At 45.6% G+C, this 25,904-nt stretch overlaps 1 protein-coding gene across 14 annotated transcripts in view; it reads left to right on the top strand.

Moving 5' to 3' along the window:
- LOC112229850 (DNA-binding protein SATB1) overlaps positions 1 to 25,904 on the top strand; it is a 56,495-nt gene that overhangs the window by 13,277 nt on the left and 17,314 nt on the right. For 4 of the 14 annotated variants that reach the window (XM_042311765.1, XM_042311767.1, XM_042311787.1 and 1 more), the window contains exons 2-11: positions 532 to 776; positions 2,650 to 2,826; positions 4,972 to 5,098; positions 7,776 to 7,899; positions 12,740 to 12,851; positions 15,318 to 15,395; positions 17,545 to 18,038; positions 19,890 to 20,117; positions 22,048 to 22,122; positions 22,554 to 22,784. In XM_042311765.1, the coding sequence (XP_042167699.1) occupies positions 557 to 776; positions 2,650 to 2,826; positions 4,972 to 5,098; positions 7,776 to 7,899; positions 12,740 to 12,851; positions 15,318 to 15,395; positions 17,545 to 18,038; positions 19,890 to 20,117; positions 22,048 to 22,122; positions 22,554 to 22,784 (1,866 nt within the window). In that variant the 5' untranslated portion in view covers positions 532 to 556. The remainder of the gene's footprint in view (positions 1 to 531; positions 777 to 2,649; positions 2,827 to 4,971; positions 5,099 to 7,775; positions 7,900 to 12,739; positions 12,852 to 15,317; positions 15,396 to 17,544; positions 18,039 to 19,889; positions 20,118 to 22,047; positions 22,123 to 22,553; positions 22,785 to 25,904) is intronic. The other 10 variants (XM_042311820.1, XM_042311798.1, XM_042311794.1 and 7 more) reach the window with 9 other exon arrangements.

Below are 25,904 nucleotides of genomic sequence, written 5' to 3'. Positions count from 1 at the left end.
TTTTTTTGGGGGGGGTGTGCTGAAAGTGACTCAGGCTGAATATGTTTAGCTCTACTCTCTCAGCCTTCACTTCACTGTTGCAAGGCTTGTGGGCTTGTGCTGTGAACTGCAGTAATCATCAGAGTGGAATCTTTCTGCAAATTAATGTGTTTGCACAAAAATGTGCTTGTTTGCCCACCATATGGGAATCCGTAGTGGGACAGACATACATAATACATGCTCTGAAAAATGGGGACATTACGATGGCACGAAACATTGTGAGTGCCAAGTCATGAAAGCACAGAATTGGCAGTTATTGTTGTAACTGTTATGTTTTTAATGTGCTTTTTCCCATAGATAGATGTTCATGTTGACAAGTTATCACCCTCTTTTTTCTAACCTTTTCAAAGTCCAAACAATCAACCCTAAAAACAATATACATCATTTGAATATGATGTGCTTACTGTGTGAAGGCCTTACATGTCCATGAAACCCCCTAATGTTCTGCCAGCTAGTGAACACCCAGACTGTCCCTGTCTCATCTCCTCCCAGGTGATAGTGAGCAGAGGTGCTGAGAATGATGGACCATCTCAGCGAGGCGTGCCTGGGGAAGGAGAACTGTGACCTGGTCAACAGCATGGGTGACCGCGACTCCAAGGCCCCCCCAGCCAAGCTGGCCCGGCTGGAACAGAACGGCAGCCCCCTGGGCAGGGCCCGCCTGGGCAGCACGGGGGCCAAGCTGGCCGGGGTACCCTACAAACCCTCGGGACACCTCCTCAAGAACTGCCACAAGAGGGGTGAGTGACACTGGTCAGGGTGGTGTGTGTTTGTGTGTGTAGGTGTGTGAGATAGCAAATATTTACTCTCAGACACTTCAAAAGGACCCTCAGTACAAGTAGGCCCAAATTATGGCCTGTGTGTGTTTGGCAAGATGGGAGAGAGGTGGAATGTTGTAAGTGTGTGTGTGTGCTGTCTGTGTTTACAATTATAATGTCTTCATGGTTCACAAGTGTCATGGTTTTGTTTCCATCTTCCTGCGCAAACCGATTTAAATTTCCCTTAGTCATCTTAGTGCGCACACCCACACTTAGGCCTATCTACGAAGACCCATTGTTTATACCGAGGCCGCTTGAGAATTATTACTGTGTTATTCTGCATAGCACTGCATCACTGTTTCTCTCCTGTTGTTGTTTATTATAGAGAATGTAGGTCCCCCACTTAAGGGGCCTTTATTTTGAGATGATGAAATAGCTTTCTTATATAACTACTGGCCTGATCATTACATGAATAATGTTATTATTTTATGAGTTTTTGGGGCTAGATACGAGCATTTTCATGAGTTTATTAGCGGTTGGCCGTTATGTCTCGTCTGTTTGTTCGGTTGTGTTTGTGGGGACTTTGGAACCATAGAATGTTGCGTTGAGTGTCTTGATGCGCTGTTACTCGTAGTTGGTTCCTGTCTCATTTGCTGCAAAACACCAGCTGAGAAAGTTCAATTTTCCTCCCCAATCATCATCCTCAGGCCGGCCCTACATCACTCTGTCCTCGCGTTTTTCAGAACGTTCCAGCATATTTTTAGCCTTTTTTGAGAGGAAATTGTGAAATTTATAGAAGCGTCTGTTTCGCATGGCCACAGTGGGCATTGTTTGAGCTGAATAATATTTACCATGGGCTTTTCTCCGTTCCATGAACACAAAGGGTGTATTGATCACCAAATGAACCTACATAGCAGTCTTTATTGTTAGATCTCTATCTATTAAAATCAGGGAAAGAAGCAGCGTTTCAGCACATTCCCTGGCACCTGCTGGTGATTACCCCGTTTATTGATTGTTTGTCAGAGATGTTTGCATCTTCAGGATGCCGGACATTAGAAATATTGTTCATTGCAAATGCTCAAACTCCATGAATAATGTGCTGCATATCATCACCACTGAAGGCCATAGAGGAACATTTTAACCAAAAAAGTGGTGATGCTCCGAAACTTAAGTCACCGAAACATCAAAAGCCGTTTTTAACCCAAATGGTATAATTTCAAATTTGCACAGTGCAACGTCTTTGGACAAGGATTCCTCGTTTTCTACCTAATAGCAGTGCAGTGTTTACACAGACGAGTAAACCTCAGGGCGCACTGGAGTGTTGGGATTTGGAGCGGTGCATCATGGGAAGGTGATATGGGGTTGACATCAGAGGCAGAAGCAGTCTAATGTGATCTGAACTCCTTGACAATGTATCAATAGATCTCAGTCAAAAAGTGGTTAAAAGCAGAGATCGGCCAAGATTCATCTGAACAACATTCAATGTATTTAGACTTTAGTTCAAATCGAATAATGATATCATTAATAATAACTAAGGACATTGAAATCATTACTCTAATCATGATGTCATTGATCATGTTTGAATAACTAAAATCACAGTACCACCACATCTACTACCGCTATCACTACCAGTTCTATCAATGTGAATAAGGCTAATATGGAAATTCTAATAAAAAAACATACAATATTTATCATTGTGCTGTCACTGATAATACGAATGGCACTGACATTCATTCATTCATGAATAGAGGTAGTCTGACTGTATCAGCTGTGTCTAAATGTAATATTAATCCCCCCATTGAAGGTCACCATTTGTCATGTCTGAGCCCCCGCTGTGTTGTCTGTGTCTCTCCAGGCAACATGCTCCCTGTGTTCTGCGTGGTGGAGCATTACGAGAGCCCCATCGAGTTTGACAGCAAGGAGGAGCATGCCGAGTTTGTGCTGGTCAGGAAAGACATGCTGTTCAACCAGCTCATCGAGATGGCCCTTCTGTCACTGGGCTACTCGCACAGCTCGGCGGCACAGGCGAAAGGTAGGACTGGCACAAGCCCCCACTCTATTGATGACCCGCTCACACACACATACACACACACAGATACACACACATACACATACAGTTGAAGTCGGAAGTTTACATACACTTAGGCTGGAGTCATAAAAACTTGTTTTTCAACCACTCCACAAATTTCTTGTTAACAAACTATAGTTTCAGCAAGTCGGTTAGGACATCTAGTTTGTGCATGACACAAGTCATTTTCCCAGCAATTATTTACAGACAGATTATTTCACTTATAATTAACTGTATCACAATTCCAGTGCGTCAGAAGTTTACATACACTAAGTTGACTGTGCCTTTAAACAGCTGGGAAAATTCCAGAAAATGATGTCATGGCTTTAGAAGCTTCTGATAGGCTATTTGACATAATTTGAGTCAATTGGAGGTGTACCTATGGATGTATTTTAAGACCTACCTTCAAACTCAGTGCCTCTTTGCTTGACATCATGGGAAAATCAAAAGAAATCAGCCAAGACCTCAGAAAAATAATTTTAGACCTCCACAAGTCTGGGTCATCCTTTGGAGCAATTTCCAAACGCCTGAAGGTACCACGTTCATCTGTACAAACAGTAGTATGCAAGTATAAACACCATGGGACCACGCAGCCGTCATACAGCTAAGGAGGAGATGCGTTCTGTCTCCTAGAGATGAACGTACTTTGGTGCGAAAAGTGCAAATCAATTCCAGAACAACAGCAAAGGACCTTGTGAAGATGCTGGAGGAAACATGTACAAAATAATCTATATCCACAGTAAAACAATTCCTATATCAACATAACCTGAAAGGCCGCTCAACAAGGAAGAAGCCACTGTTCCATAACTGCCATACAAAAGACCGTCTACGGTTTGCAACTGCACATGGGGACAAAGATCGTAATTTTTGGAGAAATGTCCTCTGGTCTGATGAAACCAAAATAGAACTGTTTGGTCATAATGACCATGCTTATGTTTGGAGGAAAAATGAGGAGGCTTGCAAGCCAAATAACTGAAAAAGCATGTGCAAGCAAGGAGGCCTACAAACCTGACTCAGTTACACCAGCTCTATCAGGAGGAATGGGCCAAAATTCACCCAAATTATTTTGGGAAGCTTGTGGAAGGCTACCCGAAACGTTTGACCCAAATTAAACAATTTAAAGCCAATGCTACCAAATACTAATTAAGTGTATGTAAACTTCTGACCCCCTGGGAATGTGATGAAAGAAATAAAAGCTGAAATAAATCATTCTCTCCACTATTATTCTGACATTTCACATTCTTAAAATAAAGTGTTGATCATAACTGACCTAAGACAGGGCATTTTTACTAGGATTAAATGTCAGGAATTGTGAAAAACGGAATTTAAATGTATTTGGCTAAGGTGTATGTAAACTTCCGACTTCAACTGTATACACACACATATAAACTCAGGCACATGCCCGCTCCACGAATTATAGAACTGGCCCTGCTATGATTTGGCTTCTCCCATAACTTACCCCACACACACTGCCCCCTTCTATCCATCCATCCATCCATCTACACACACACACACACACACACACACACACACACACACACACACACACACACACACACACACACACACACACACACACACACACACACACACACACAAAAATTGCCTTAGCTGTCCAGGCCTCCGATAGTTTCCCAGCTGATCTGAAGGCTCAGTAACGTAGGCTGACATTGATCCCAGACAGAGGATGTAACTACATGCCTCTCAGGAGTTCTCAGGGCCTCTCTGCTCTGTAAACCTCTAGCTAGAACACTCAGTGGGAGTGAACGTGGGACCCGTTGCAGCTGACTGCAACTGCAACACACAGACCTGGGCTACTTCCAGGTGCCTCTGCCCTTTATTACAGGCAGGTCTATCATACAGCAACACAATTGACCAAAATACCCCACAATCTCTGTAGTAGGACATAGTGTAGGCTCGGATGTTTTCATGCCATTTATTGGTGGTGGGAGGGGGGCTTACTGGGAAAAGAGATGTCAACTTTAATGTGACCTTGCTGGGAAAATATAGAATCAGTCAATTAATATAAATGTTTATCTGTATGTGTCTAAATGTGAGAAACATAACATTTACCATTTGATTGTGTTTGTGTTTCTCTTTCCATTGCAGGTCTCATTCAGGTGGGCAAGTGGAACCCGGTCCCACTGTCCTACGTGACGGACGCGCCGGACGCCACCGTGGCAGACATGCTGCAGGACGTGTACCATGTGGTCACGCTGAAAATTCAGCTGCACAGGTCAGTCTCCGCCCTGTTGCCCAATCAACCACCCCACACAACCACCCACCTAACCAACCACCCACCCAATGCCAGTCCAGTGAAGTACCCAACCACACCACCCTCCTGACCCCACCACCCACCTATGCCAGTCTAGTGTGGCATGCGTACCTAGTTAACTTGGGTTAAACACCCAACACATAGGCCTACCATTTGCTTTCTATGCTTCCACACTAGCTCAAATTAGCATAATAGCCACAGACCTTGCAGCAGCCATAACAGCAAAGACATACCTGGAATCCAGCCATACACCTGATAGTGATGGATGGGCTGAACATAGCAATGGTAGCTATCCAGTCCATACAAAAACCATGCATGGCCGTCAGGTTTGCTCATAGCACCTACTGTAAAACTGTACTCACCATTTACGTTGACCACAGTCAGTAGCCACACCAACAAGATGTCATAGTATCCCTTCGAAGTTCAACGTGTTATGGATGAATGTCTATTTCTGATGCTTCATTGTGTGTGGTTACAGGGTTTATTCCACATGGTTACAGGGTTTATTCCACATGGTTACAGGATTTATTCCACATGGTTACAGGGTTAAAACAGAAACAACTCAAAGGTTAACAGTTTGGGCATTAATAGTTAAGGTTAGGGCTATGGTTTGGGGAAGGCTTAACCTTTTACTGCAGTGGGTTAAATCAGGGTCACAAGAGTGTCTTAAACAAATCTACTTTGAGTTTGCATCCAATTTTACACTTTACACTTTATATACATCACATAAGACTGAAATATACCAAAACCGTTTGAAATAGATACACAGATTTTCGGCGTTAAAAAAAAAGGTATGTTTATTAATTATGAAATTATGAAAAATATTTATAGCATTCTACTTATGAGGCCACTATTGCAGGAAAGGGCTACAACAAAATAATTTAAAAAACGATACAATATTACCATCAGGTATCATCAGTATTCAAAGTGTTCTCAAGGCTTGCTCGGGCTTTGTGAACTGCAGTAGCACAGTGGTCTAAGCTCCAGCTCCGATCATCATCAGTCCGCACCCAGTGCTGGGCAATCTTTATTTTAGATTTTTTTTGTGAGAGCCGAGGAAGGCATATATCGACGTTCTCAGGACGTTTTCAAACATCCAAAATCGGCGTCTATTTCTAATGACCAACCTGGCCACACAACCCACACATACTGTTTACAGACCACATAGCAGCCACAGACTACACACACACACTGAGATTGGTACTGCTGGTGTAGAGGCCTGTGCCAGCTGCACACACTCAGCCCTACCCTCACTAGCTCACTGCTAATGCAACCCTCTGGGGGCTGTTCACACACACACACACACACACACACACACACACACACACACACACACACACACACACACACACACACACACACACACACACACACACACACACAGGTTGTTCTCCCTCCCTCCTTCTCTTTTCTCCCCTCCTCTGCACACACACCAGCCAGGACACAGAAGGTTGTGTTTATTTCCAGCAAGCTTGTGTGTCTGCATGGATAGCTGTCTGTCTCCACCACTCGCCCTCCTCTCTTTTCCTCCCCTCTGTTCCTTTGCTTTCCCCAGAGGCTCTCTAGCTGCTACAGCCGTTTAAGGTGTTCTGGCAAAGCCTTAACCAGAGCCGTGTGTGTTGTGTGTTGTGTGTTGTGTGTGTGTGTGTGTTCGCCCTCTATCTTTGAATCCTCTAACTTCTACCAATCTACCTTCTGTTTATTATAAATGCATTACACATATCAAAGTACCTATAACCTTTAAGACAATAGCAACCCATCTCCCCCACCACACACACATAAACTCAATAGACACTCATACCAACTGTGGAGTGTGCGGTTCACGTGTTTCTTTTGTCGTTGCCATAATTCAGGAATGCCATATGTCCCACACACGTGACGTCTGCGCATGCTTGATCACATGGAGAGATCCTTATCTGAAGCGAACGGGGCTCTCTCACTGGAGACCTGCTTGTTCTCTTTCGAATTCCCCCTCATTAAAAAGATCTGGTTTGAAAGGGGGGTCCACTTGTCTGTAAATAGAGTACATTCATCTGTATATCGCATAGACGCATACATTCTTTGTCTTTTTATCAAAAATGCGTGTTTTTACGTGCGGCATGTTGTTATTTCCTTTCCCCCCGCTGCAGAAATCTAGCCGGTAACACCTTAAATTGTTTCGCCGAGCACATCGAGCCAGGAAGGTAGAAGTAACATGAAATAATAGTCGCCACATGCAGCTGATGTATAATTCATGCATCAATACAGCAGATGTGTTGTATAAAGTAATTAACTAATCAGAACAATCAGGAGAGAGAGAGGGAAGGAGAGAGAGAGGGAAGGAGAGAGAGCGAGGGAAAAGGGAGGGAGGGAGAGAGAGAGAGCAATCTCCAGATGCATCTGCTTGATGCGCCAAATGAAATCTGTCTGTCTTGGAGGGGCGCTTGCAGCAGGAAAGCAAGGCCCTGTGCTCATCTCTCTCTCTCTCTCTTTCTCCTCCTGTTCTCTCCTGTTCTCTGCCCTCTTTTCTCTCCTTCTCTCTATTCCCCCTTCCCCTGTCTCAATCTCCCTGTTCTCTGTCCTCTCCCCCCACTCTCATCCCTTTCTCTTTCTCTCTCCCCGTCTATCTCTTCTTCCTACCTCCTATCTCGTCTCACAGTTGTCCTAAACTGGAGGACCTGCCGCCAGAGCAGTGGACCCACTCTACAGTAAGAAATGCCCTCAAGGAGTTACTCAAAGACATGAACCAGAGCTCTCTGGCAAAAGAATGTCCCTTATCACAGGTGCTGGAGCCGTCCACAAACCCCCACTATTCCATTTGCCAAAGACTGCCAGTGTCCCTTTTTCAAATGCCCAGAGTTTGATAGAGTGGAACACGATGGAGAATTGCCATAGAAAATCCAAATCAATACCCATTGTCGTCCATATAGATGCACGCCCCCCCCCCTTCTTATTCTCTTCCCCCCTCATTTGCAGAAGCAGTACTGTTGATTGAATGCAGGGTTATTGTTGGGTAAACAATGGACCAACCCAGAATAATCTTGATTTTCCTCTCTTATACGTCAGGCTAGAAATATGTTTTTTGGAGTTTTTTTTCTCTCTCACCATTATGTAATACACTCACTCTCTATTCAAGTAGCTTGACTCTGTAGAATTTCAGCTTTCGTCATATTTTATAGCTCATAACAGAAGCTGTTCTGCAGGAAAGAAACGAAGTATATTTATCACAGGAGCTGTCTGGGTCTGTGCGCTTACGATATAGAGTGTGTGTGAGCGCTTATGGTATGGAGTGTGTGAGCTCTTACGGTATGGAGTGTGTGTGTTATGGAGTGCGGTATTCAATGGACTCTCCCCTCACCGAGGCTGCCGTATGGTCACCTAGAGGCCCGTGGTGTGTGTGTTTAGCCGGGCAGAGCGTGGTGATGATGTAAAGAGTCCCCCGGCGGTGTTCAGGCTGAGCCGAGCCGCCGCTCCCTCCCTCTCTCCCTCAGCCCGGTAATCACCCTGTTTACGGTCCATATGTGAACCACTCTCTGTGGTGCGGTCCAACCGCGCAGGCTCAGAGGATAGCATCGCTGCTCGATTTTACTCTGTTGTTCAGCCATTGTTATTTACTCATTGTAAGACGCTCTGAGTAAGTAAGAGTGTCTGTTTTACAGGCTAACTGAAATATGAAATGGTAGTTGAGATGTGCATTGTTAATCCCAAATATCATATATGATATACTATAAGCAGCGATCCCTTTACTCGCATTGTAGGGGTTCACAGATGGCCGACTTCAAAATATCTGACATCTGTTACACAGTGGGTTCTGCATTGCTATACCCACAGAGAGGTGTGTTGTTGCTTTTAATAGGTCTCTTTATAAGACTCATTTGGGCCATTGAGCCCAGTATTAGACCTGCGTGGCTACTGCTGTTTCTTATCAGTATTAAACTCTGGCTCAGGGTCTCTGATGAGAGTGCCTGAGGGGGATGTGATGGGCGGCAGGTGAGAAGCCACAGAGGCCGCAGCGCTCCTAAGGCTTCTGGGAAGCCAACAGCGCCCGGGGAGAGGAAAGGGTGTATTCGGAGGCAGGGAAGATTGGCAGCTTTTATAGGATTAGTGTCTCCTTGATATTCAGGAGGGTAATCCTGGGAGAGAAAGGTTAACAAACAGAGAATTTGGGGGAGAGAATGAACCCTACCTCAGAACAGGGCTCAAAGAGAGAAAGAAAGAGGGTGGGCCATCTTGAAAAAACGGCGCCTTTGTTCTGTGTCTTGTCAAACATTTAGTTCATTCTTTTGTGGCGGGGAGTCATGCTTTGTGTGTTTGGCCTACAAATGCCCTGAAGAGACTCCAACTCCAAGAGAGGGGGGCTGAGAGAAAAGAGACTGTGTTCACCACTGTGGCCATTGTTATTGTTCCCAGTGGAATATCATTTGACTGCGCTCAGATGGAGTTCCACTGTAATGCCCCCCGTAGAGGAAAAGTAGATGAGGTCTCACTAAAAAGTTTGACTCCTGTCCACCCCAGGCTCCTCTGAAACTACGGCAACAAAAGAGGCCCCCCTCGCCACTCTGCCCCCCCTCCTTCGCCCACTGGGCGGCCCTGACAGAGCAGCTGTCCTGTTGCATAGCAGCAAAAAGCCATCAAATGCCATCTTTGTGAGCCTGGGCTCTGCTCTAAGGCTGCTAGTGGTTGAGGTAGCAGTAGGGCCTATTGGTGTGTATGTGTGCGTGTGTGTGCGCAGGCGTGCGTACATGTGTGTGTGGGGAGGGGTGGGGACACTTAACCCAATTGGTGTGGAATTGACTGTAATTAGTTTTAGATGTTTGGGGGGGGCAAGATATTAGCCACAATCAGAGCTAAGGAAAAAGGAAAGGGTGTGTGTACGGTGTCTTAGTTAGTTTATGTGTATGTGTGTGCATATGCTTGCAGGCCATGGCAGGGTTTTACCAACGTGTCTTTTTCATGCGTTTCTCTCCCATGACGGAAAGTGGAGTAGATAGTTGGGGCAGATAACGTCCCTCTGCGACTTCCCGGGGGACACTGATAAGCTCCTGTGCTGTAGATGCCTATCACTTAAAGGGCCCAGGGCAGTCAGACGGCAGCATCCTGGTGCCACACAGTACCCACCATTACCTGTAGATGGCTATCACTTAAAGGGCCCAGGGCAGTCAGACGGCAGCATCCTGGTGCCACACAGTACCCACCACTACCTGTAGATGGCTATCACTTAAAGGGCCCAGGGCAGTCAGACGGCAGCATCCTGGTGCCACACAGTACCCACCATTACCTGTAGATGGCTATCACTTAAAGGGCCCAGGGCAGTCAGACGGCAGCATCCTGGTGCCACACAGTACCCACCATTACCTGTAGATGGCTATCACTTAAAGGGCCCAGGGCAGTCAGACGGCAGCATCCTGGTGCCACACAGTACCCACCACTACCTGTAGATGGCTATCACTTAAAGGGCCCAGGGCAGTCAGACGGCAGCATCCTGGTGCCACACAGTACCCACCATTACCTGTAGATGGCTATCACTTAAAGGGCCCAGGGCAGTCAGACGGCAGCATCCTGGTGCCACACAGTACCCACCATTACCTGTAGATGGCTATCACTTAAAGGGCCCAGGGCAGTCAGACGGCAGCATCCTGGTGCCACACAGTACCCACCATTACCTGTAGATGGCTATCACTTAAAGGGCCCAGGGCAGTCAGACGGCAGCATCCTGGTGCCACACAGTACCCACCATTACCTGTAGATGGCTATCACTTAAAGGGCCCAGGGCAGTCAGACGGCAGCATCCTGGTGCCACACAGTACCCACCACTACCTGTAGATGGCTATCACTTAAAGGGCCCAGGGCAGTCAGACGGCAGCATCCTGGTGCCACACAGTACCCACCACTACCTGTAGATGGCTATCACTTAAAGGGCCCAGAGCAGTCAGACGGCAGCATCCTGGTGCCACACAGTACCCACCACTACCTGTAGATGGCTATCACTTAAAGGGCCCAGGGCAGTCAGACGGCAGCATCCTGGTGCCACACAGTACCCACCATTACCTGTAGATGGCTATCACTTAAAGGGCCCAGGGCAGTCAGACGGCAGCATCCTGGTGCCACACAGTACCCACCACTACCTGTAGATGGCTATCACTTAAAGGGCCCAGGGCAGCCAGACGGCAGCATCCTGGTGCCACACAGTACCCACCACTACCTGTAGATGGCTGCTGGCTGGCAGAGGCTTCGTGGGCGCGAGGTGGCGGTGGTTATCTGCACGGCTTGGCAAATGTGTGTACCGTGTCTGTGCCTGCGTGTGTGTGTACCTGCCTGTGTGTGTGTGTGTGCCCCAGTGAGAGGGCGTGATGTATGGAGGGAGATGCCTGATTAATGAGGACCGTTTATTAGAACATCTGTGTCAAAGATGGAGGAACACAGGCAGTGTGTCTTGGGTGGGCCATGCTATAGCTGGCTCTGCCTCGCCCAGATACTGTAAATGCACCATGCTACACCCACGGAATAGCTCCCATTATGCCACAATACGGACTATACTGTACTCACCAAAATAGTGCATTCATATGGACTGGGTTCAGCTGATATATTGTACTGTATGTGCCATTTTCTGTTAACACTATTGAAGATACCAATCCTCAATTGTCAGATCCTCAATAACTCATCCTCAATGATCATTCCGCAATTCACCGGGCTTGTAATGTATGCTGGTTGTGTAGTGATGTTGAGGTCAGGAGTTCAGCATCAGGTCCATAGTGATCCACAGCAGCAGACTCAATCCTCCCTCGTCTTCCGTCTCCGGTGAGGAGGAGTGGGAGATGTGGTTGCGGTTCGGCTGCCAGCGCCGTGTGTTGTTCACTGAAGTGCTGTTGTGCCAGAAGGTTTCCCTCCCGTCCCCAAGTGCTCATATTAAAGATATGATAAAGATGGCATACCTGTAATTTGAAAACAGATGGTTTCATCTTTTGAATATTTATAACAATCAAAACAATTTCTCCTGCTATTCACCCGCAGGCCAGGAAGGTGTTAAAACATTTAATGAAAAGAAAACGGTGCCTTGTTTGCGAGGAATGCGTTCGGGAAATAAATAAGGAAGAGTAGAGTCAATTGTGGAGAAGGCGAGAGGGCACAGATATAAAGCTTTATATCTCTTGAAGATGTTTTTTAACATATTGTGGAGAGCCAGAGAAAAAAGAAAAAATTCATCTGTTTACATTGCCTGATTTCCAGATGCTAACTTTTAATAGTCTGTTTGTTATTTTACTTTTTGAAAGCAAACTGCTCTTTACCGTAGTACTGCACCCTGATATCAACAAGGCTGCTAATTCAGTGAAGCCCTCCCAGAAAGGTTCTCTCAAACTCTGTGGCATTTGCTATAAAGGGACACACCTCTTATATTTCATTTTGATTTGTTTTACATTTGGAAAGACAAGACCAAGATTTGTGCATGACTGATAAAAAATGGTCTTTGCTAGATTATTGTTGTTTGTGCACCGAAATGTTTTGTTCATTTTGACAAGAAAACACAGTATTAGTGCACGTCACACCAGCGTTAATAAATGCCCTCATGGTGCACATTGCAGATCCTGAAGGTTTTCTCTCCCTTTACCAATCTCTCTCTTTCAGAGTATGATCTCCTCCATTGTGAACAGCACTTACTATGCAAATGTGTCGGCGGCGAAGTGTCAGGAATTTGGGCGCTGGTATAAACATTTCAAGAAGACAAAAGATATGATGGGTAAGCAAAATGTTACACTAACACTGTCTTATCAGACCCTCCAATCACCATTCCAATACGTCTGCCCCATGTTCCCCCCCTCTTCCTGGTACATTAAACACATTTTAATCACATCATCTAATGATGGGTCTTCTCAGATATTTCCCTGTACACTGCTCAGGTGCACAATGTTTTCACCGTTTTTCCTGAATCCTTTCAGAGTAATCTATTATTGCTTATCAGATGTAGTTTAGTATTCAGTAATGGCTGTCAAATCACAGATTAAATTGAGGTCCGCGACCTTTGTTTATGAATACTGTTTCAGTTACCTACAAATGACATAGGGATGATTTTCCTGGCTATCATCTGGTTTGAAGTCTATCTGTTTTTCCTTGTCAAAGTAGAACAAGGCTGGCTTTGTATTTTAGATAACTCAGTTAGTCCTCCTTGTCCCTGTTTGGAAATTAGGTCACATAATTCAGATACTGTCTATTTGATGTGTTTTGGTCATGAAATACTATACCAGTCATATTAATAGAGTTTAATATACAGTCATTTAGAGTATTGGTTTCAACCTACTGTGTAGAAATCCACCTTCCTATACAAGCTAGTGCTCATGTTGATTACATTCAAGATCAGTGGTGGTCGGTGCTGTTTAAGATTAAGGAGGACAATTTATTTTTTATGAGCATGGCCTTATTTCTATTACAGCATATTAGACGACTGTCATTCATATTCCATTCACCCAGCTCAATGTAACATCGATAGGTTTAGGCTACTAGTAATCAAGATGAAAGACAGTGACACTTTCAATACCTTCTTGCACACTCTTGCTTGCATCTAGCTGATCTAGGGTGTTATCATTAGTCCAAACAGTTCCAAACGAGAGTTTCTATTGGACAAATTCAGGTAGATTTGTCGCCGTTTTGTTCCATTTGCTTCCGTTTAAGAAACGTTTTTTCAACAGAATCGGCGGAATGAATATACCCCTGATTATCCGTGCACACAGTTCACTTTCATAGCAGCCACATACAAACAGCATCATCACTTTGCTCGTTGTATAATTCCTTCTCGAATATACGCACTCCCCTCCTCTCACCTTTTCCATTCGCTTGTGGACTTCAGTGCACAACACATCAGCTGTCTGTGACCAGGCGAAAAAAACCTTTCCAAGCCAAACCTTCATACCAGAACCGTTAACTGCTACACACAGCCTACATTGTTGTCACCATATTAGCTAACGTCATAGTCAACATAGCTACTAGAATTAACACATTAGTAAACCTGCTACAATCACGCAGTACAGTGTACAGCAAGCAGTTTAGCAGTTACACTGGCTGACCTCTCTGTTTGAGCCAGGTGTTTGAGTAGGCTAAATTAGCTAACTGCATTAGCTAGCTAAGTAAGTTAAAGTGAAAGTGAAAAAAATACAACAAAATATAGCTAGCTATCTCTCTCTGCTGCTTCTCTTACATTTTTGAAGAAATTAATTTGTTCAAATTTGTTAAACTGTTGTCTTTCTCTCGCTTTGAGTAAACTACTCACCACATTTTATGCACTGCAGTGCTAGCTAGCTGTAGCTTATGCTTTCAGTACTAGATCCTTTGATTTCTGATCCTATGATTGGGTGGACAACATGTCAGTTAATGCTGCAAGAGCTCTGATAGGTACATCCTCTGGAAGTCGTCATAATTACTCTGTAAGTCTATGGAAGGGGTGAGAACCATGAGCCGCCTAAGTTAAGTATTTAAGTCAATGTACCCAGAGGAGGGTGGAAGCTTGCTGTCCTCCAGCTACACCATGGTGCTACCAAACAGAGTGCTGTTGAGGCTACTGTAGACCTTCATTACAAAACAGTGTATTTTAATCAGGTATTTGGTGATGTGAATATATTAAGTATAGTTTTATCTAAAAAGGAGAACTTTTTAAATGTTTCACTAATTTAATGTTTATGAAATTCACTGAGTAGGGTGATCCTCCCCTTCCTCCTCTGAGGAATCGCCGCTGGTCAAGATATAAGACCAGAATGTTTTCATGGTTTTGCCTGTGGACACTGTTCTGATCATGGACACGTAACACCACTGGCCCCCTACCCATCCTCTTGTGTACATGCACACATTTTACGTAGCATTCTTTATGGTTTATGGAAGAGTACATAAAGAATGTAGGATCTCAAGTAGCAGTCCTGTGTGTATTTAGAATGTGATATTTATGTGTACATGGGATATGAGGTGAAGCATAGTGGGTATTCACTCTGTGGCATCCCTTATGTCCACATTAACCCTTTCTTCCCCTGGTCATGTATCATGTAGATGGTATGGGGTGTTAACCCTCTCTTTCTCTTTCTTCACCTGTGCACTGTGTGTCTTGTCCTCTCTGTGTGTGTGTGTGTGTGTGTGTGTGTGTGTGTGTGTGTGTGTGTTTGTGTGTGTGTTTGTGTGTGTGTTTGTGTGTGTGTTTGCCCATCTTGCCCACACATCTGTGCAGGCATGCGCCAACCCTCGCAGCTGGAGGGCTACCTGGGGACGTGTGTCCTCCACGACAGCCCGCGTGCCAACACACTAGGTACGTCACGAGGCTAAACACATACCGTCTGTGGGCACACACACTGCACTGTGTCCCTACCCAGTCCCTGCAAAAGCTGGCACCCCACAGGTGACTGTTTGTCGCCCACAGCAACACTCTCAACCTTAATATTCATGAAAGGATGCCTACTATGCGTGCCCGTTGAGTGGCAGCAATGGCATAGAGGGCACTGTTAAAAGGGAGTGTGTTAGTCTCTCCTTTGTGCTTCAGTGCCACTGTAGTTTCATAAACATACACTTAGTCTACCACATGGGCAGTGTAGTTATATTGCCTTACATCGAGACACTGTCTGTAATTGAAAATGCGTCTGGTTAAACACATTGAAGGGCCCTGATCGACAGTCTCTGCTGTCAGAGTCTGCTTCTATGGGACCCAGCAAAGTGGTCTCTACTCTGTTGAAGTGTGAGAGAAGGCCCCCTATCCAGCAGGAGACAAGAGTTCCATGGGGTTTTGGACACCCCCACCCTCTCGCTCCCCCGCTCCCTCTCTCCCCCATCTCTCTCTCTATTCTCCATCTCTCTCTCCCTCTCTCGCTCTCTTTCTCTCTCTCCCCCTCTCTCAACCCACATCCCATTCCCATTGTGTGTTTAATCTGGGGCTGTTTTGTTGCAGGATTCCACACAAGGCCTTTTCTCCAGGGCCGGCCGTGCTTTTCTGACACCCTTTTTTTTTTTTTTTTTTTTCATGGAAATGTTGTGTTTGTGTGCGTTCAGTATGTGTGTGTGTGTGTGTGTGTGTGTGTGTGTGTGTGTGTGTGTGTGTGTGTGTGTGTGTGTATTTGTGAGCATGCCCCCAGCAATGTGTGTGAGCACAGAGTAGAGAGACAAGAGCGAATCATCATGGGAGTGATGTAATTATTACCATGTTTTTTTTTCCCTTCTTAATAATTTGTTTCGACAAATACTGAAAAGAACGGTCTTGGCCAGTTTTTGTGTTTCCTGACAGTTAAGAAAATATGCTGCTTATATTTGTGATTATTATGTGGATTTCTGGAGCTCTTCCAGGCACTCAAATCTTTTATATACCGCTGAAATATTGAGTTTGTGGAAAATGTTCTCCTCCTAACACCAATTGGTACCTCTCAGAAATATGATTTATTTGATTCAATATGATTTTAGGGTCCCATGTTGGCAGTTGCACACATCCAGGTGTAAATGGTACTATATGGATTATTTAAGAGATACTATTTTAAGTTCAGTGAATGTAAATGATTAAATCTGTATGAATTCTTTAGATAGAAAACCTCAGCAGATTCTAGCAGATCCAGTTTGACGAAACCTCACATTCACTCATAGTCACTTTGATATCCCCTTAGATTTTTTAAAATGATTATTTTCATCCACAGACTTGTAATTTAGACAGAGCTCAAAATACTCACAAGCTGCCATTATGGACTTAAATATTCCCAAAATGAGAGAGACACCATAAATAGTACATTCATTTTTCCTTAGGCCTGAACAGGCTGCCATATGGAAGAGGTCATGTCTAGGATGCTCCTTATACTGTAGAGCTCCTCTCTCTCTCTCTCTCTCTCTCGCTCTCTCATCTCTCCCCTCCTCTCCCTGGGGTTATATTTAGGCCGTCCCAAAAAATGTCATTTTGGCTAGCTTCCGTACCTTGTTTTATAATTAGGGACATAAAGAGCGATTCAGGGATTATCTGTCTCCCAGTATGTGCAGACATACACACACACACACGAACATACGTACACACACACACACACACACTTGTTTTTATTGCTCACATGATTGGGCCATGGACGTTCTAAACTAATTTCGGGAGCTGCCAAGGCTCTGGGGGCTGCCTGCAGGTCGCACACTGAGGCCCTTTATCTGGGGCCTGAATCTAGGCTGGGGATTTTTAGACAGGCATGTGTCTGAACAACTATGTCTTATCACAGTGACACAGGTTTGGTCAGAGGCTGTAGAGTTTTGTTGCTTAGAGATTTAGCCTGATGCACTGTTTTCAATTTCAAAGTCTGTTTTACTCATCTGAGTGGGTTGGACAGTGTGCATTGGTATATTCTTTCTGGACATTTTCTGCTGTACTCTTCAGCCAGTATTCAAAGTGTTTAAATTAACCCTCTCTCTCCTCTCCCCCTGCCTCCCCACTCTTTCCCCTCCTCCAGCAGACATGGATGGCCTGTCCGATCACTCTCCTCCGGGCCTCAACCACAACCACAACCATCTGACCTTCTCCCAACAGCCCATCCCGGGCAACACGGCCGAGCAGCCCCCCTCCTCCCCGGTTCCACCCCTGCCCCCTCCGTCCCATGGTGGGGGCCAGAACCCCGGCCGCCCGGCTCAGCTCCCCCCCGGCCTGCACCACCCGGGCCTGGTGTCCACCCCCATTAGCCCCCAGCTGGTGAACCAGCAGCTGGTCATGGCCCAGATTCTCAACCAGCAGTATGCCGTCAACCGGCTCCTGGCACAGCAGTCGCTGTCGCAGCAGTATCTCAACCACCCGCCGGTCAACCGAAATGCCCTGACCAAGCCCCTGGAGCCCCAGGTAGCCAGCAACACTGAGGTGTCCATGGAGATATACCAATGGGTGAGGGATGAGCTGAAGAGGGCGGGCATCTCCCAAGCCGTGTTCGCCCGCGTGGCTTTCAACAGGACCCAGGTGAGGAGGGGCAGAATTTAACACTGACTCTGGCATAAATCACACATTGATGCCAATTGGAGATTTAGGGAAAGATTGCAACATCTCAGGATAGTATTATGTGCTACCAGGACTGAAAATTCAAAAATACACAACTCTTGTCTTTCCCCAAAGCGCTCTGACACATCTGTCACAAGGACAGAATTGTTTTGAGTTGTAGTGCCTCAAAGTCAAACTCTGCATTCTTGTCGAAGGCCATCATCAAAACAGTTCATCTTATAACCACTTACAACAACAATTTAAAAGCTACCGTACACCTGGCAAGCCGCAACGTCAGAGCATCAGGCGCGGTCACGGCTTGCTCTCCCTCCGCTAAGACATGTGATTTCACTTCACAGGCAGGCAGCACAGCAGGGCCCTGACAGAGATAATGTCTTAAGATGTTCTGCATATTTTGGGGGAGGTGGCAGCAAACCTCATTACTCCTCCGCCACTTTGAAGTTGTGTGCGAAACCTCTTGATAAGAATCTATTAGAATCAGTGCGTACCGACGCTCTCTCCACAAAAACAGTTAAGTGGATAGCAAGCAGACAGTGGTGTTTTTGTGCAAATTGGCCCTGGTCCTTTCAGCCTTATCTCTCCGGTATGAAGAGTTAGTGCCTTCTGAGAGTCTCCTCTTGTATTACTTATTGTGCGTTATTTTTTTTCTCTTCCTGTTTCTGCCGTTCGTGTTAATAACGTGTGTGATGGTGTCTACGCAGAGCGGGGCGGACACATGGGAGCTCGCCGGTCCTTTTTTGTAGAAGCGGCCGATTGACTGGGGAGATTAATGGAAAGGGTTGATGGCCGGGCGCAATAAACATACAAGCCTGCACATACACAATTGCACACACATGCGCACACACACACACACACACACACACACACACACACACACACACACACACACACACACACACACACACACACACATTCTCGCACAATCTTCAGAATACCTGTGACATGCACTCTATGTCAGTATGAAAGCTTGTCTCCCCATTCAGAGTTGATACCTCTATCTAGTTATACATACTTGGCTCTGTCATAAAGCTAATTTATTCCATTGTTCTGTAGTGTTTCACTAAGTCACAAGCACAGTGTGTTTTCTTAAACTACCATACCATTAGTTAAACAGCGGAGCCACTAGTTCTAGCTCCGGTAGTTGGTGTAATTATCAACAGAACTGACGTCAAGTTGTTTATTACAAAATCATTTTGTTTATTTCCAAATCACACACCTATTGAAGAAGAGAAGCTGAAAATGGATCACTCAGTGTGTGTGCAACGGCGGATGACAAGCCTCAGTTAAACAGTCCTGATAATACAGTGATTCCCGTAATGACAGGATTCATAGCTATTGAAAAGGAACAGCGGATACACTGATTGCTACACTGATGCTCTCTGAGTCGATGTGCTGTAATAGTTACATTATCCTCTGGGTCTAGGAGAGTTTACTAGTAGAAATAGAATGTTCACAACGGACATGAAGTTCCTGTAGTGATGTCAATGTATGAGTCTTCTCAGGGCTTACAAATAGGGCATCTCTCTCTCCCTCTCCCCTCTCTCTCTCTCTCTCTCTCTCTCTCTCTCTCTCTCTCCCTCTCTCCCTCTCTCTCTCTCTCTCTCTCTCCTCTCTCCCCCTCTCTCTCTCTCTCTCTCTCTCTCTCTCTCTCTCTCTCTCTCTCCCTCTCTCTCTCCCTCCCTCTCTCCCCCCTCCCTCTCTCTCTCTCTCTCTCTCTCTCTCTATCCCTCTCTCTCTCCCTCCCTCTCTCCCTCTCCCTCTCTCTCTCTCTCTCTCTCTCGCTCTCTCTCGCTCTCCCACTCTTCCTCCCAGGGCCTGTTGTCTGAGATCCTGCGTAAAGAGGAGGATCCTAAGACGGCCAGCCAGTCTCTGCTGGTCAACCTGCGGGCCATGCAGAACTTCCTGCAGCTGCCCGAGGCCGAGCGAGACCGTATTTACCAGGACGAGAGGGAAAGGAGCCTGACGGCTGCCTCGGCCATGGGACCTGCGCCACTCATCAGCACCCCGCCCACCCGGCCAGTGCAGGTATGGAACGAACAGGCAAGCATGCACACAGACAGAGCAGCGTGGACACAAACACACGAACAAACGCATTTATTTTGACCTTAAGTTGTACAGCAAGTGCCACTACCCACCCCACTCTTAAAATAGGAAGCAACTCAATGACGACAAGTTCTGTGGATTAGTAAATCTCCCCCAGTCTGTCAGTCAGTCACTTCCTCATTCAACTGCCTGACCACCAGCTCTCCACTGTCTCTCCCACAATCAAAGTCCTTTATTGGACAGGTATGTGGCAACTTTTCCACTTAAGCACATTTTGAGTGCGGTCGAGTGTGTCTGGGGCGGAGAGAGCCAGACAAAGACCTCCTCTGTTCAGCCTCAGACTAAAGACTGCTTTTAATTTGGGAGAGTGAGAATGTCCCTGTGCCACCCATTGGCCAAACAGGGAGGCCCTTTTTACTGCATGGCCAGATCGCAGTGGCCGTCCTTACAGAACTGGAAGGAAAGGGAAGAATCACACTCTGAACCAGTGCTTTTAAACTTGGAAAAGGACACTTTGCAGTTCACAGGTCTTCCTCAACAGTCAGTTGGCTGTGAAAGCTGGACATGGAAAAAGGGAGAGAGAGCCGATAGAGGGAGAGAGACAGACACAGAGAGGGAGACAGAGTGAGAGAGAAAGCGAGAGAGAGATGTCCCTCGTACAACGACACATTGACCAGACTCAACCATGTTTCTGCTGTCAGACATACCTCTGTTCAGGCCCTAATTCTGTTTACTTCAGTGTCGTCCATTTCAAACATGTGGATCAGGAGGTGCACACACCTTTCTGGATTGAATAATTGTGTTAGTCAAATTCCAGGGATTTCAGTTTGTAGTCTAAAGGCATCATTTTATGGGGCAGTACAGGACACACAGACCTTGTAGTTTTGTTATAACCGGTTGATTCTAGATAGGTCACATCTAAACTTCCACCATTTACTATACCGTTTTTTACTTCTTGCTGAACATGAAACATCACTGTATTATATGATCATCAGCCCTAATATGCGTTTTTCTATTCTTCCCTTCACATATGACTGAGTCCTATCATGGTAGGACTAGCCCTGGCCTGGTCATATGCCAGACTCCCACTGACAGCTCCTAGAGAGTATTAAGTAATGCATTGGGAGATTTAGCCACATAAATCAGTCAGGGTGGCAATTGAGCAGAGACAGGGAGGCTTTTATAGGCCTCCTAAAAAATGATGCGGCGGTATGTTTCTCATGTGTGCCCATGGGTGGCTCCAATGCCCTCACCAGTCTCTGCATGTCCAAGGCTTAGCAATTAGAGCTACTAAGGAAAATGTTGGTAGTCAGTACACACACTGACACCCCTCGCCTACTGAGTCATAAATGGTTAAAAATATGCCCAGGAATCTTAAGACATTCCAGTTTACCACAAATTTTGGGTCCATTATCTTTTCATAACCACCAAAATGGCTGTTAAATGTCTAGACATATGCGTTAAACATTTATTTTATATTTTTACTGATTGTTTTGGGCATGTTTGTAAACTGATAAGATTAATACTGAGTAATGAAATTATTGCCTACACGTAACAAAAATATTTTAAAAAATACAGTGTTCACACAAGTTTTAAAAGGATTTCCTCTGGACTTTGCATATGAATGACAACAAGCCACGGAATGATGTTGATTCAATTCCATGTGTCTCTCTGCAATCTGATTTCTGATCAGTTTAGCTTCATCAATGAGACTGCAGTGTACTAACGTTGTCATTGCACATGTAATATACTACCTTTGTGTTGATACAGCCTAACAATTTGTTGTTGTGTGTGTGTGTGTGTGTGTGTGTGTGTGTGTGTGTGTGTGTGTGTGTGTGTGTGTGTGTGTGTGTGTGTGTGTGTGTGTGTGTGTGGTTAAATCCCTTTTCTGGGGTGGAACTAAACAAACATGTCTCTGTTGCCCCAGCAGCCCAGGAGAGAAGACTGTAACAACGTCAGACCTGAGGACTGGAACCCCAGAATCCCTGTGGGCATCTCTCCTGTAAGCAAACACAACAATGAACCATCTCTTTGTGACACTTTCACCCTTACTGTACTGTATCAATAACATTGTTATTCATGGTTATCGTAATAATGTATGTTGTGGCATTTTATGTAAATAGTAGCAAGATTTGTTCGTATCACTTTTAGAAATTAGAATTTGAGTATTAAGTATTTAGTTATAAATGTAATAGCTTATTAATAAGTAATTCAATGAATAAAAACATATTTATTAATAGTTCATCAATTGTTTATTAATGCTTGTGCATAAACGTTATTATAAAGTGTTACCAATATGTTTTCTTATATATTCTTATATATGTTAAGTGAAGTGAATTAGAGAAATGATGAAATGTATGAAATAATTGAATGTGAACTTGTCTCCCATGTTTTAAACCTAGTTCTCTTTCCTCCCTTTATCTACCTGGACAGATCCCCGAATCTAGAAAACCCGGCAGCATCACCTTGTTTTCCAACCCTTTTGCTGACACCCCTTACCCTGCCCAGGTGAAGGCCTCTCCGCTCCCCAGCGAGTGGAACGGAAAGACGGAGAGCTGCATCCTCAACATCAACTCCTCCATCTATGATGAGATCCAGCAGGAGATGAAGAGGGCCAAGGTTTCCCAGGCTCTGTTTGCCAAGGTGGCCGCCTCCAAGAGTCAGGTACCATGTAACGGCCATGACTCTGGTTGCCATTTTTGTACACATAACATACAATTCTAGGCCAGAGACCAATACGAGCACTATTTTGGTACAGACACACAGACCTGCAGAACAACACCACACACAATAAGTATTATTTTCCACTGTGCCACAAAGTAGAAGAGGGTTAACTGAGAAACTGGTATCATTTCTGTGAGAAATTGGCACTCAACATTTAAATAAAATATAGAACAAAAGAATGTCTCAGGCGATATTATTGAGAACGTATGTTATTAAACTATTAGTTACAGTTCTGTGGATGTTCCAGCTTCAAATATAATGCACACATCAATATTTACAGAGCTAATATTTTCATTTCATGCCTGGACTTGTCGTGGAGACATTTTGGCTCCTTCCCAGTGTGGTTGATGAAACATTAGAAAACGATATAAAACCAGATCTGGAGACATTCACCAGTTAAGTGGCTCAAAAACTGAAGCGCCACATTGTGCAACTCTCCCCTCTTCTCCGACTGGTGATTTATCGCCATAATGACATATGTCTCCTTTATTGTGGGTTTAGCGAACAGCAGACAGTGTTTCAACACAAAACAAACCTGTTTATATTAGCTGTGTTCTGAATGACTCTCAGCTAAAGCGGAGCCTGTTATCTCGCCCAGGGAACAACCCACTCGTTGAATACCGGCTTGTGTGAGCAAAATTATCATCAGTTTAACTCTTATTAAAACTAATTAAAGAAATGCGGAGCAAGCCGTTATTATTAAAGGTTTCATATATCGGTGGAGTTGAAAATGTTTCCACAATTGTTACTTGATGAAGAAAAAGAAAATAGATTAAACAGGGGCCAAATTATCTGGAAATATCTGTGGAGGTTGTTTTTTTTCCGCTGATTGCGATGATTATAGGGCCAGATACCTTTGTTTTAGCAAATTGCAGTTTGATGCACAAACCATTGTTTTTGTTCAGGAGTTCAAAGACTTTTTGGAAGAGAGGAGAGGAGAGAAGAGGGGGAGAAAAAATATCTTTTCTCAGATTATCATTTGTGAGTGAACAGGTTTCCACTGTCTTTCCCCTCTCCTCTCTCTCTCGCTTTCTCTCTCTCTGTCTCTCTCTCTCTCTCTCTCTCTCTCTCTCTCTCTCTCTCTCTCTCTCTCTCTCTCTCTCTCGCTCTCTCTCTCTCTCTCTCTCTCTCTCTCTCTCTCTCTCTCCTCTCCTAAGTTTCTCTCTCGTCTCCCTGCTTCACCATTCATGGCGATGGAGGCGGAGGGTGTGAATGTGAATTGAGCAGCAGATAAGAAGTGTGCTAATTATGCCTGTGAAAGGGGGCCTGGGAGAGCACTTATCTCTGGCTCCATCTCGTAATGGGCGCTCCCCGGGCAGCTGGTGCCCCTCCCGGCCCAGGCCCACACCACCACCGGGGGCAGTGGCGGCTCCACTCCGCACCAGGCCCAGACTCAGAACCAGAGACCCAGGCCCAGGCTCTGCACTTTAGCCCAGTGGGGGTTGCTGGTGCTGGGGTTGGAGGGCGAGGGAGTGAGGAGCTGGTGGTGGTGGATGGTGGTGAAGGAAGGGTCCATCCATTGGGGTGCAGACTGGCAGGAGAAACGGGGGCTTGGGGGCGGGGGAGGCTCAGTCTCGATACGGAGGCTGGCACATGCGTGTCTGATTGGTGTGCCATGCCTCCTCTTCCCACTGCCACCCCGGCACAGTGGAGGAATTCTCGGTGGTCGCACGCTCGCATGTATGCAGCCCACCACCCTGAAAGAGCTGGCGAATGTTGGGGGGTTGGAGGACAGGAGAGCTTGGCTCAGGCAGCTATTGTGTGTGTCTGTGTGTGTGTTTGTCTCGTCTAGTCCTGCCACTGTGAAAGATAGATAGAATGAGGAGAGGAGGGGAAAGGAGGAGCGGGGAGAAGAGGGGAGGAGATCTGAGAAGGGGAGCAGGGGGCTGTGGAATGGGAGAGGGTGGGAGCAGTGGTGGTCCCCTGAGTGGGAGAGCTCTAAGCAGGAGTTTAGAGATTGGCTTACACTCCAGTGTGTGAGATTGGCTTACACTGTGTGTGTGTGTGTGTGTGTGTGTGTGTGTGTGTGTGTGTGTGTGTGTGTGTGTGTGTGTGTGTGTGTGTGTGTGTGTGTGTGTGTGTGTGTGGTGTGCATGGGTGTGTTGTGTGGGGGATGGGGTTTGGAACACAGCCATCCCGTCCCCTCTCAGGGCTTGTAACCACAGCAGACCTCTTTCTGCCAGTCTTTAACTGGTAGGTCTCTCTCTCATATTCACAGTAGCATTTCAATTACCTTTTTAACCTCAACATTTTGGGTGCAGTGAGTAAGTACAATTGAAAATCTCCATTCCGCTGCTGGTTGGCATCAAGTTCAGTCATGCAGCCTACAGGATATCTTGAGACTGCAGCCTATTTTGATTCATTTGTACAGCTATACATTACATTAAGATAGAATCCAGTAACCCTTCATATTTCAATTGTATCAAATTTCATTCTTATCAAATTCAAAGTAGAGCCAACATTCAGCTGTGGGAGATGTGCTGTATACTAGTTTGAGCAGGTTGTTAGAGGGTAACTATAGTATTGAGGTAGCCTTTGTTGATGATGTAGCCTATTGGTTTGAAGCCAGCCACAGGAGACAATGCCGCCAGAATCCTCAGCTAGCATTAGGAGACGCCCCTTTAGTTATAGCGTTCGGAGAGATGGATGCTAGATTTTGATGAGAGCCCTTGTCACTGCTAACAAAGCTGCACCGGTAGAGGTGGTGGCTAGGTAGCTATCTGTTTTAGCTAGTGAAATGGAGGCTATCCGTATTGGCTAGGCTAACAGAGAGGGTGTTTAGCTAGCTGTATGTTGTTGGCTGCTAAAGGAGCGGAAGCTAGCGATGGGTGGCTAGCGGCGGGAGGCTAGCCGTGGGGAGCCGCTGACATGGCTTTGGTGTCTAAACTGCCTGACACACATCCTGAGAGGGAGCTGTGATTGTCTGTATCAGAGTCCCTGCTGTCACACAACAAGCGATCCGGGAGCTCCTGCGCCACAGGGCTAGCTCTCATACCCCCCAACACACACACACACAGAGTGACCAGTGGAATACAAAAAGAAACGCCACCACCAAGTGCC

The sequence above is a fragment of the Oncorhynchus tshawytscha genome, linkage group LG03, assembly GCF_018296145.1.
Source record: "Oncorhynchus tshawytscha isolate Ot180627B linkage group LG03, Otsh_v2.0, whole genome shotgun sequence".
In the NCBI taxonomy this organism is placed as follows: Eukaryota; Metazoa; Chordata; class Actinopteri; order Salmoniformes; family Salmonidae; genus Oncorhynchus; species Oncorhynchus tshawytscha.
This window is presented reverse-complemented; position numbering and strand designations above follow the sequence as displayed.